This window comes from Callithrix jacchus, chromosome 3 (assembly GCF_049354715.1).
Source record: "Callithrix jacchus isolate 240 chromosome 3, calJac240_pri, whole genome shotgun sequence".
In the NCBI taxonomy this organism is placed as follows: Eukaryota; Metazoa; Chordata; class Mammalia; order Primates; family Cebidae; genus Callithrix; species Callithrix jacchus.
The window spans coordinates 77,005,256-77,018,521 of NC_133504.1; the positions used below are offsets into that span (position 1 = coordinate 77,005,256).

General features: G+C 38.3%; 1 protein-coding gene across 8 annotated transcripts in view; it reads left to right on the forward strand.

Annotated features, from left to right (window-relative positions):
- Window positions 1-13,266, forward strand: part of PRDM5 (PR/SET domain 5) — a 238,092-nt gene that overhangs the window by 177,044 nt on the left and 47,782 nt on the right. For 7 of the 8 annotated variants that reach the window (XM_002806650.6, XM_035293034.3, XM_035293035.3 and 4 more), the window contains one exon: window positions 3,185-3,270. The exons of the other annotated variant lie outside the window; for it this stretch is intronic. In XM_002806650.6, the coding sequence (XP_002806696.1) occupies window positions 3,185-3,270 (86 nt within the window). The remainder of the gene's footprint in view (window positions 1-3,184; window positions 3,271-13,266) is intronic. 8 annotated transcript variants of the gene reach the window in all.

Sequence of the window (13,266 nt, forward strand, 5' to 3'; positions counted from 1 at the left end):
GGGGTTTGTTGATGTAAGTACTAGAGTCCAAAGGCCAGAGAACTGGGAGCTTCTGTGTCCAAGGGCAGAAGATGGATGTCATCTCAGATCAAGGAGAGAGATAGAGGGAGGGAAGAAGAGAGAGGAAAACAGAGAGAGAATTAATTAATTCACTGTTCCTCCATCTTTTTGTTCTATCTGGACCCTCAATGGATTGGATGAAGCCCGCTTACATTGGTGAGGGTGAATCTTCTTTCCACAGTCTACTGATTCAAATGTTCATGTCTTCTGGACACACCTTCACAGACCCAGAAAAAATGTTTTACCAGCTATCTGGCCAGGCAGCTGGTTGACTAGGTTAAGTTGACTGTAAAATTAACCAGCTATTACTATATTATTCTGGGATAACAGGCACAAACTGAGACTACATTAGACAAAGCTGGATATATGGTCACTGCACCCATAAGATAGGTATAATTTATCCAATTTTCAAAGGTTCATTGAGGTTGGATGACTTTCTTGGAGTTACAGCTGGAAGGAAGACTAGCAGTATTCAAACCCAGGACAATCACATTCCAAAAAAGAATTTAAAAAGCTATGCCTTAAGTTAGCCTTTTTAAGTCTCTGAACAGAATTCCTATATTATGACAGTAGGTAAAATCAGAAATGGACGTTATGTTTCCTTCTTTAAAATTCCTTGCTAGTTTTTAATTATATTTCTTTGTTGATGGATTTTGGCTACTATGAAAGGGAATAGTAACCTGGTATATTACATTAGGATTAACATACAATTATTTACCTGATGACGGCAAGTCTTTTGTTTTTGTTTGCTAGCTATTCTATTGCTGTTTGGAGAACAAAACCATGCATAAAGCTATGTGATACAAAGAGAATAGCTATGAATAGTAAATTATCTTAGGCTAGCTAGAAAAATAGTTTTACATAAGTGTAGAGTACATTACTATTCTTACCATGCTTTATCCCTAATATAGATTTGATTTGATGGATTTCATTGTTAATAAAGATGAAGGAATCATTTTAGCGTTCTTTACTATCTTTCACTAAAGTAAAATAAACTTTGAAAAATCTAATAAATGACTTTTAATACTTTATGAATAAGAAAATGAAAAATTATGGGAATTGTGTGACAAAGGAGCTACCAGCATTTAGCAGTCACATTCTGCTGTTTTCTGCTTGTCCTTTTCCTTTGTGATTCAAGGTTAAATGATTAGGATCTCAATAAATGATAACTCCTGCTGTACTCCTACTATTGCTGCTGATGCTGTTACTGCAAGTACTGTGATGTTCATTTTTATCATCATCCTGAAATAGAAAAATTCTAGAAATATCGGAGAAGTGAAATCATTGTGACTTAGAGACTGGATGGAAGGAGAAGTGAGTTAAAAAAGTGGGGGGTATCTTGGATGCCTCCCAAGTTTTTTATTTGGTAACTAGGTGAATGTGGTACAACAAATCAGGACAGATATATAGCATGCACAAGACCAAAGGATAAATACCACAAATTCAAAACAATGCATGCCGATTTAAGCTGTTTGTGAGATATGCAAAGGAGGGTACCTGTTAGACATATCTGTACCTGGAGATTGGGGCTCAATAGACGTCTGGAATTCGGATAAGCATGTATAATCAACCTAGGGTTAAAATAAGATTATATTGTCCTAAATGTTACCTAGCCTTTGTTGTACTGACTGTGAAAAGCCACACCTTCCTAGAGTCAAAATGATCCTAAGGATCATAATTCTTGGTCAGCTTACCTAGTGCAAAGGTTGATTTTGTCTCAGAGAAGTTGGCAAGTATGGATGGCTCATTTAAGGGTCCTGTTCCTATTTGTGCTGTGATTGTTTTTAGTTTCTTGCTACTTTCGGTGTTTGTCACCATTTTACAGTGCCTGGTCCAAAAGGAGAATTCTGAGTGCTCCTCCCCAAGGAGGAGAGGCTGCAAAATTCCACTTGGCAGGGGCACCACTGTAGGTGCTTCCACATGATGTTACTGCTGGAATCAAAGTTTGGGAGAACAATGTAAGGCCATTATGCAACAGGGCCATCCTTGAGACCCAGGAATGTAACTGTCCATTTCATGAAGCAGTGTCAGGGACAGGGGAGAGGGGCTCAAGGAAGGCCTTGATGAAAAGTGATCACTGGATCAACCAACAAGGGGCATTGTTGACCCTGTAAGAGAATTGACTGGGATGATGCATATGATATCTAGATTGAATGAGGATCAGAACCAAGTGGAACATGAGAGAGTTGAGGAAGAACATACTCTGCTAGTTAACAGGACTGGCTCTGAAGGGAAGGAAAGACAGAAGTTTTACATTAGCTGAAGGAAAATATTTTATCGTGTTAATCTTTGATTGCAACCAGGGTCTAGCATCCTGCCGTGAAAGTACATTGCTAAACGAAAGAGTAAATCAATTCGTGATCTTGAGCTAGTGATTTTGAACTACGATCCATTGTAAATTATTGGGCTTTGACAAGAGGGCATCTTCAGATCCCTTTTGGAGATTACATTTTGTCACTTCACAGTAGAATTTTTTTAAAGAATGTGCTGTCTATACATGTGCTTGCTTGTCATGAAAAACATCTTGGCTATTTTCTAAATTATAGCCTCTAGGTGAGAGGTATTTGATTATATTAGGAAGTATGGATTAATTATTATTTAGCTGAACTACCAATGGTCCTTTTGAACATATACCAATTTCACGAAATTCTTTTGAAACTCACAGCCTTAACTAAGACAAATTCATTTATATGAAACAACAACAACAAAAAACAAAGCAAGGTGTCATTGAATCAGTTAAATAATTCCTTTTTCAGGAGTAGCACAGTAACAGAGCAAAGTGAGTAACATAAAATATTTTTAACAAATTCATAAAATTAGGAGATTTAATTTGAGCTCAACTATTAAAAGAAATATGCAGCAAATATGCTACTGGTAAATATTGTTTATTTTTGAGTATTAGAAGTGCTCTGAGCTCTGTGCACTCTCCATAGGAGGGGAGGCCACAGTTCATTGCTGTCCTGCATGGCCCATGCTTGGGTCTGCCCTTCTGTGCCTGTAGCCACTTCTTGAAGTAGCACAGGGCATATGTGGTGGCCAGGATCTGAGTGTGTGAGAAGTGATAGCACAGGACTGGTTCTACTACTTTACCGTTTTCTGACATGGAGGCTTGCTTTCTTCATAGGTGAACGTCCCTATCAGTGCCCTTACTGTGAAAAAGGATTCAGTAAAAATGATGGACTGAAGATGCACATTCGTACTCACACCAGGGTAAGATTATAATCTGTCTCATTAATATTGATAATAAAAACTATACTTACTTTAAAATAAATATATTTAACTTTTTTACAAAATAAAGGCAATATATTGGAGGTTATATATCTATATTTATGATAGACATCTTTAAAAGATAAAACAATGAAAAAAAAAAAAGAAAACAAAAATTGAAATCCCAAAAGGATTTCTAGTCTTTGAATCAGGAATCAATTTTCAGGAGTTACAAATGATTGCCAGATAAATAGATTTTTAACATTTTAATACTACAATATTTAAAGGTTTTTCTTACAGAATATTCACAGTAATAGGAAGATTTTTAATAGAGTCTGCAAGTTTGTCAGCATTTGGCCATTAAGTAATACTTCTGAGCAAGTATATTTGCAAAGACATTGCAGATAAATTACCAGGACAGGTGGAAAATAAGGAAGTGTGACTCAGTGCTTCACAGGGCATGCCTAGTGCTGTGGCTCATTCTTCCCAGGGTGCTCTTTGTTCCCTTGCTGTCAACACTTTTACTGGACTATTGTCACTCTGTTATCTATGCCTTTTCCAGACTCAAGTATCTGTCTCACATGCTTTTAAAAAAATGTAAGCAGCTCACTCACCATCAGCCACCATTTCGTAGCTCACCATTCCATTTAAGGCACAATTAGACACTTTAAATGAACTTTCCACATGGAAATTTTGTATTGTTTTAAATAGCTGTTCTTGATTTTGCTCTATACAGCTTTTCACAGCATTATCTTTGACAGATCCTTTTCAGTTTGCCCTTTTAAAGTGCTTATGGTCTGTATGTAAATGATGTATTTTTTTCACATTTTAGGAGACTTACCTAATCCCCTTTAGAACAATTCTAATTTAAGCCTCTCCTGAATTTTACTTTTCACCTTAGCTGCAAAATAAAAAGTTTGGAGAAAACATATAATAATAATATTCTTCCCAGTATAAAAATATTGTAGCCTTCCACAGCCTTCAGTTCTGTAGCACATAAAAGCTATCCTCTGAGGTTATTTTATATGTGAGCAGTTGTCACAAATGTATCAATAATATGTTTATTTAGGAGATGCCAACTTATAGGCACAGGTTTGGGTTCCTCTTAATAAAAACCAGTGATATTGACAGAAATTTACATATGATGTTGTTTTACTTGATTACTGAAGATAGACATGATTACACACAGAAGAAGTTGTTTAAATCACTGCACGAAAAAATATCTTTTGGGTTTTCTCTGGAGGGTGAGACAGACGTTCCCGATTCAATTAATTTGTTTTTTACTTTGTTTTAATATAAAGTTATTAATGAGAATAATACAGATAGTTAAGATGAATAAAAATATAAAAACCACTAATTACATGCTGGTACTCTTTAGGCTTTCACATTTATTAACTCATTTAAGCATCACAACAACTCTATGATGTAGCTGTTATGATTTCTTTTTGAAAATCAAGAAATCGAGGCACAAACCAAGTAAGTGGCAAAGTTAGGATTTGAACCTAGAGAGACTGACTACAGAGACCATTTGCAATTTTTTGCCTATTATTTAATTGAATATTTTCTAATTCTACTCTCTCATATATCTTCTGGTATATTTCCAGAATAAACAAATTATAGTAATGACCCCAAATTTAAAAGTCCGGTATTCTTTTGAACTTTTGAACCTCGATTTAAAGATCCCAATACTGTCTCCAAAGTATTCAGCTGCAGATGGCCCCTTGTCAGAAGTTTTCTGACATTAACTGCACAAAAAGAAAACAAATGCTAGGCTTTGACTAAGGGAACTAAAGAGAATGCACAGACCAGAAGCAACCAGGATTTTAGGCAGGATCCCCCACAATGAGTAGAGAGCGCCCTCCAAGAAACAGGGTAAATATGTGTAAGCCCTTTGGGCTTTACCTCAAACTCTTCTTTAGTGTTCCTTTTTCATGCATTTTTAAATATTTTACTCAGTTTTATTTTGAAAATTCTGTTTCCTAAGCATTGAATAAATACACATAACCTTTGCATATTAGTCCAGATTTTCAAAAACTTTCAAATTTTTAAAAGCCTACTAATGTTATCAGCTACTAAAATCAAACTACTATTAAAACTCAAAAGGTATTTTTAAAATGTTCTAGAGGAACAACCTCTGCAAAGTCATATTTTCTCAGTGTTATTTGCATTTTGTAAGTCTCAGTTCAAAAAGATACTATTACATTTGGGCCATAGCACATTTCAGCTTCAATTTTGCATTCACATTGCATATACATTTAGAAAGCAGTAATTCCAAGACATTTTTGGTTCTATTTTAAAAGTTTTTAATTCCAGTATAATAACAGAAAAGAAAAGCTATTTAATTCAGTAAGGTATATCTTCAGGAAGTTTTGGTGACATGACCCTAGATGCCATGTCAGGCCTGTACCCCCAGGTTTGCATTCTGTGGTGACTGCACGAATGCCTTCTAGAAGGAACACTAAGCCATTTACCCCAGTTATTGTCTATACGGTGCTGTAAGAGCCCCAGATGTGGGAGATAATTTTGCTAAAATCCAATTAATGATTGACGTTTCGTGGAGAGACCAGGGTTTGAGGTGAAGGCTGGTATTTTATTTCCTTCAGTATATTTTCTTTATACTTTGTTTTCAGCTTCTGACTATGTTGTGCCTATTTATGTTTTTCCATTGTATTTTTCCAGCTTAGATCTGTAGTCTGCTATCTGTAGTTATGTCTCAGAAAATTCTTGACCATTTAAAAAAATTTTTTTTGTCCCTTTCTTTCTGTCTTCTTATGGGACACCAGTTACACATTAGAGTATTTGATATTGTTTCAGAGCTCTTGAGTGCCCTATTCTCTTTTTGTTTCCTTTGCATTTAAAAAAAAAGCTCAGTGTTTTTCTGTTTCTAATTTCTATTGACATTTTCAATATCATTGATTTTTCTACCTGTGTTACACTCAGTCTCCCTATTGAAAGAGTGTATCTTTGATAATATGTTTTTCATCTCTAGCATTTTCACTTGGGGTTTTAATAGTAGTTTCTATAAGGCCTGGCACAGTGGATCATTTCTGTATTCCCAGCACTTTGGGAGGCTGAGGAGGGAGGATCGCTTGAGGCCAGGAGTTTAAGGCTGCAGTTGGATATGATTGTGCCACTGCGCTCCAGCCTAAATGACAGGGTAAGACCCTGTAAGACTCAGTTCAAAAAAGATACTATTACCTTTGGGCCATAACACATTGCAGTTTCAAATTTACATTTAAAAATAAGAAAATAAATAGTTTCTATATTTCTGTTGAAATTGCCAGTTGTTCATCTGTGTGACCCACCTTTTTCACTAGATTCTTTGGCATATTAATTGTAATTATTTTTAATTCTCTCTTTGGTATTTCAACCATCAGGGCTGTCTGTGGATCTCATTGTTTTTTGTTATTCTCTCTTGATAATCAATGGAAAAGTTGCAGGAGTTTGCTTTTTAAGTGTCACATAATTTTTGATTGAATGTCTGTGTGTGTGTCTGTGTGTGTGTGTGTGTGTGTGTGTAAAAGAAATTAAGTCTCTAAGTCTAATTGGAGACTAAAGTAAATATTGCTTATGCCTGGAAACAGGTACATCTCTTCTTCTGCTAGGCTGTTAATGTGAGTCAGGGCTTGAGTCATTCTGGTCAGTAGCTGAGCTAGGTTTGCGGTTTGTTGTTGCTGTGGTCACCACAGCCTACATGCTTCTCCAGGGGTGGGCTGCTGCTGCTGTGTTCTTCATGTGAGGCCTGGAGGATCAGCAAGCTTTTCTTAAGGATCCTTCCTCACCACCGGGTTTTGGCAGATCCTGTGTACCTTTGCCACGGAATGTGTTTCTCTCTCTCCCTCTTTGTCCCTCCACTGGCAATAGCCTGCTGGTGCTTGTTACTAGGCATGAAGCTTGAGTAGTCCTGAGGGCTTTCTTAGGGCCCCTGCTCTAGCATTAGTTGGGCGGGTGCTCTGCACCTGAGTCTCAGGGTTGTGGCTTTATCAGCATTTCTCCGTCTACCCTGGTGCTAGGCAGCCTCTGCCTCTAACTCAACTCAGGGTTTGCAGCTGCAGTGTCCTAACCACTAGCTACATGTGGCTATTGAAATTTGTTTTAATTAAATACAATTAAAAATTCACTTTTCAGTCACATTAGCCACTTTAGGACATTACGGTCACCACAGAAAGCAGTTGGATGGCACAGGCCTAGAGGGTGGGTGGTTTCCTGGCCCTATCAGCTGTGGCAGATGAGCTCCACCTCATATCTGTGGAGTAGAAGGTTTGGGGCATGAGCCAGGTTTCTGCTCCTCTTCCCGCAGCAGCAGACCTCTCCTGTGGATCACTGGGGTTCTTGGGCAAGAGCAGGTTTTTCTGCGCCTCCCCTTGGTGTCAGTGTAGGATGGGGGTATGTAGGCAAGTTCCATCTCTCTCCAGAGGCCACGAATCCTTTACCTGGGACCAGAGTGCCTGAGGGTTTCCGGTTCCACCCCCAGCAGCTGGTAGCTTTTGCCTCCTGTCAAAGCAGAGTAACATCTGGGACATGGCAGGTGTCTCTCTCCTCACTCAGAGGCAGAAGCCTTTTGTTTCCTGTGGGAGGCAGGTCTGTGATCCTGGTTGCTGCTGCTCATTTCCTTCTACTCACACAGTGCAGGGACAGAAAGCAGATGGGTTTCTTCAAGTACTCCTACTCCATGCTCAGAGCTTGTCTGTGCCACCTAGGTGTTCTCTAAGGTATCCTGCCCTGCCTCTAATCTTTCTTATGAACCCTGATGGAGCCAGTGGAAGAGAGGAGTGGCTGTGGACTTTCCATATGCGAGGGTTCCCAGGATTCTAATCTAAATGATAGTCCACAATCTTTAAGGAATCAACTCTCATTGTTTTCCTTCCTGCCCGATTATGACAGCTCCCTCTTCCTCTGACAAAGGTGAGACATTCTGTGTTCCATTTTTTTGACATTTAGTTCATCTGATTGTCTTGTGACCTTAGCTCACAAAATGTTTCATGACCTTAAGCTCAAAAGAATGACTCTAAATTTTTCAGCTTTTTGTCATTAAATTAGGGGTGATGTTTTTTGTGGCTTTCCACATCCTAAGAGCAGTGATTTCTTTGTAACTGTGTAGGGTTTTGGGGGATAACTTTTTCCACTTAATAGCTCTAGATTAATTTTCTACCCAGGAACCAATAAAAGCAGAACCTCTTCCATTCCATGTCGAGTTAGCTCCTTTATTCAGTCAGGGAAGCACCCCTACTTAGAGGCCCTATGTGGATTTAGGCCAATTTGTTATGGTTTCTATAAAGAGGTTCTGTTTCCTAGGATGCAGTCAGACCCTGGCAGCCTCAAGCAGCCTCAGCAAGCTCTCCCTCAGGGCATTGGCACTTGGAGCCATTTCTCATCCTTGTCTAGAACTGCTTTCTCCTATCCCCCTCATGGTCTTTGTTTTTTGCTTGGGTGGTGGATGAGACAGCTATTTGGATGGAGCAGGTCATCTTTTGGGGAAGCTTTTTTTTTTTTTTTTTTTTTTTTTTTTGAGAGAGAGGGTCTTTCTCTGCTGCCCAAGCTGGAGTGTAGTGGTGCAATCACAGTGTACTGAAATCTTGAACTGGATTCAGTGGTCCTATAGTCTCAGCCTCCTGAGTAGCTGAGAATACAGGCATGAGCCACCATACCTGGCAAAGTTTTTTATTTTTTGTGGAGACAGGATCTTTCTATGGTCTTGAGCTCCTAGGCTTACGTGATCTTTTGGCCTCAGATCTTTTGGTCTCAGTCTCCCAAAGTGCTGGGATATAGGTGTGGACCACCATACCTGGCCAAGATTGTCTTAGTTTTCAGACTGTAGCTTTAAACAAAGATTTGGTTTGAAGATTTGAATTTTTCCAAGGCCTTGTGCTTTGGGGGTGCTCCTGGTATGCTTTCAGACCTTTTCCTTGTTGTCTCTGTTGTCTTTGTCTCGAAGGTCCTCTTGACTACTCCAAACTACACTGAGGTAGATAAGTGCCAGTTGCTGAACTCTTTGTGTGCAGTGCCTCAAGTCCATTTTAGTATATTGTTCTTAGAAACTATGGATCATCTGAAAATTGTAGAGCTTATGTTTTCATTGAGCCAAAACAGTCACTCAGTGAGTTAGGGCATAAGCTCATAAATATCCATTTTATAAACATTAGGTTCAAAAGAAATTGTTGTTTGTAACTGTTTACCACAGAAGACTTCATGTCTTATATAATCACATTTGATTTCAACATGGAAGGCACCTGGACCAATTAGAAAGTTATTTCAGAAACTCTGCCTTTTGAACACCATTTCAAAAACCCAGTTATCTTATACAGGTTTCAGCTTTCTAAGATGGAAGTTCTTTCCAGCCTTGTTTGCAGAAACAGCCAAATTAGTTCTTACAAAATTAAAATGGAATTGCCAGTGGTTACAAGTAACAGCAAGTCTGTTATATTGTTTTATATTTTATTAATTTTCTTTCATGAACTTTCTTGTCCCCGATCCACAGGTTGTTCAGAGTGTAGATCTGGGTTTAACAGACCTGTGCCTTTTGCACTTTCTCTTGATACCATGCAGTGAGACTGTGAGTCTCTGAGCCCAAGCAAGGGTGGGTATCTCAGAGTTCCTAGGCATCAGACACTTTTGAATTTATCTAGAGACTTTGGGTGGTCTTTTGATGTAGGATTTGAAAATTGTCCAAAAAAATTTTTGACCAGTACATCAAGTGGATGAATGAACCATGTGAGTAAGTGTGAGCATGATGTTGAAGGAAAAAGAAGTCATTCTATATGAATTAAGATATGTATGTGAACTAAGGCAGGGGGAGTGAGGACTGCTGTATACTAAAGGGAGGAGAAGGCAAGAACTTTCCCAGCTCCAGGGGTATTGTATACAGTATATGCAGCCTTGGTTGACAACAGAAAGGAGTCTTTTAAGGGTGAGAATCAGCTTGAAATCCTCATGGACACATTAGGAGGCATGCATAAAAAGCTTAGGAGGCAGTTGCAAAAGGGAGTTGGTTGAGTCAGGTTGGGAGGGCTGGTGGATTCTAGGACTAGAGATAGAGGGTGATATTTGAGTTGTATTTGAAGGAGTATGGTGGCGGGCAGGCTAGGGAAAATGTCACTGCATGAGCAAAGTATGCACCTACAGATGGAGTAAGGGTGGTCTGTCCACTGTAACTGAGTTTAAGGATACATGTTGAAGGATGACTTCTATTGAGACAGGCTGAGATTGAAGAGTTGGTATGAATTGGGAAAACATTTGGTTGTGTGTGTTTGATTTTGAGTAGAGGAGTAACATTATCAGTTTTACCTCTTGGGAAGGTTGCTCTGAATCATTCTCCAGCAACAATTGAAGGAAGCAGAACTTGAGTCAGGGAGGCCCGGTCAGGAGACATGATGGAGCCAGGTGAGCAGGAATAGGGACCCACATGAGATGGCCATGGGATCTGAGAATAGGGCATAGATATGAGGGGCACCTTTGAGATAAGTATTGACAAAGTTTGAACAAGGTTTAGACATACCCTGTATAGGTGGTGAAGAATAGGGAGGAGTCACAGGTGAATATAGGATGCCTAGAAGGGACATTTTGGGTTATTGTGATATTCCACATAGAGAAAGGAAGAGCAGCTTGTGTGTATAGAGAGGAAGGAGGGGGAGGAATGGGTACTGGGTTCACATTTATCTGGGTTAAGTGCCTGAGGAACACGCTTAGCTATTTCTGTTTTTATATCTGGGTAAGAAGAAGAGATGTACAAATTTAATAACTTTTAAAAATAGTTTATTATGATTTTAGAGAAAATTTAACAGTTTAGAATTTCTGAGCTTCATCAGCTTATGTCCTATAGGGACAAGAGAATATGCCTCATTGTAACTGTTTGAAATTATCTTTGATCGATTTTGGAATTAGTGAATCTTTTATTGTTTCTAGAACCCACATATTTGTTGAGGAATTTTGTATGTCTTGCCGATGAATTATTTAAGATAAATGACTGTAAAATGCCATTGTATTTTATTTGGCTCCAAATATATACCTGCATGAAATTGAGCATTCTTATTCTATCACAATAAGGCATTTTCCTTTGTAAAAGGGAAAATCAGACCATTTGAAAAATCACTTCCCTTTCAGGAACTGACAGCATCATTACCCCATTTCTTTTTCTTCATTTCTCCTTTGTGAAAATTCTTTCTGATGGTCATCAACCCACTTGGCAGGGTTCCCTCTATTCTTAATCACTGTAACCTGCCCATGAGCCAGTCGGCTCTCTTAAATATCACCAGAAAAGAAAGTTTTAAATTTCCCAGTAAGGAATACTTTTTTGGCATGCCAAATGATGTTCCTGAAATTAGGACTTCTGGTCCAGGCTTACTAGATCATGGTGCTCTGGATTTTGATGGGCTTTGAGAGGAAAAGGAGAAATTTTAAAATAAGTTGGATTTTATTCTCTTGACAAATTTTTGGGTTGTTATTCCGTGGGAAAATAGACAAAAGCCTTTTGTGGGACTAAATTCTGTTTTACTATAGTTAAGGTTACAAGAGTAGAGTTACATTGATGAGAGGGATTGAACTGACTAGGGGCATTGGCTGTGATTTTTCTACATTTTTAAAATGGTATTTGCATTCTCATTCAATATGTCTTTGCCTAACTTGAGCTTTTTGGGGAGAGGAGAAGCTAGTACACCCATCTAGAACATAATGTGGATTAGTTGGAATAATGATTTAATTAGGTAGTCTCTAATATGGTGCCGGTAATCTCTTTTCTCCCTGTATGCACATGCTGCACATTAACAGGTATGGTCCAGTTTCCCTTTCCTGTATCTGGGCTGGGCACAATGACTTGCTTGGCTAATAGAATGCAGCAGAAGTGATGTAGTAGGACCTCAGATGCTAGGACAGGGGAAAGCTGGTAACTTTTGTCTATATCTCTTGGGACCATGTTGTGAGAACCCCAGGTAATGTGGAGAGACCAGATAGGCATGCCATACAACAGCCAACATGTACTGTCAGACATCTGAGTAAGCCATTTGGCTTTCTAGCATAGTTGAGCCTTCAGATGACTTCAGCTGCAGCCAACTGACTGCAACTGCAAGGAAGACTCCAAGTGAAAACTGTTACAGAGCCCTGCCAACCCACAAAACCATGGAAAATAATGTTATTTTATATCATTAAACAAAATAATTACAATAAACAAATATTAAACCATAAACAATAATAATGTATTAAGTTTTAGAATGGTTTATTATGTAGCAATAGATGCTCCAACAAGTACTAAATACTACATAATGCTGCACAAGTACAATTTTAGTTGTGTAATATTCTTCTATATTTTAAATGATTGACATTTCTGGACAGAGCATTAAAGTGAGCACTTACTAAATGTTCCCAAGCAGAAGTTAGCTGTTGTGTCTCAATATTTCATTTACCAATGGGAGTTTTATTTTGTTTTTGGAAAATACACATCTTAAAATTCAATTTAAAAAATATATACAAATAGTTGATTAGAAAGGCTTATACTATTCTGAAAAAGATTTGAGAGACGCTGAAAAGTGTGAATTAAAGGCTGTGATTATACTTATGTTCTATTTAATCTGTAGGTACAAAATCTGATGACAAATTTGCTATGTAACATGGAAATTTATATAAATAAGTTAAATGAAGAGCTTTGTTTTTAAGTAATCGGCCTTACAATTGGTGTGATATTAAGTTGGCTAAAGTGAATAGACTCATCACCATTATATAGTTTTCTCCTTAATACTTTTTAGAGCCTTAAGCCAACAAAAGAGTCTGAAACCGGGTTCTCTAGCAGTACTATTGTGATCAGAATGACAGTTGTTTTGGGGCATCAGGAAGGTAGTTCTCGATGTTGAGGTTGGTGGTCTGGCAAACTCAAGTGTGGGTAATCTCTGCTTTTGATTAGGAAGTTAGTTGGGATGTTCCCTATTTGGGACTTTTTATTTAATGCTCCCTGACTAAAGCTGTTTAAAATACACAAACCTGGCCGGGCGTGGTGGCTCACGAGGTCAAGAG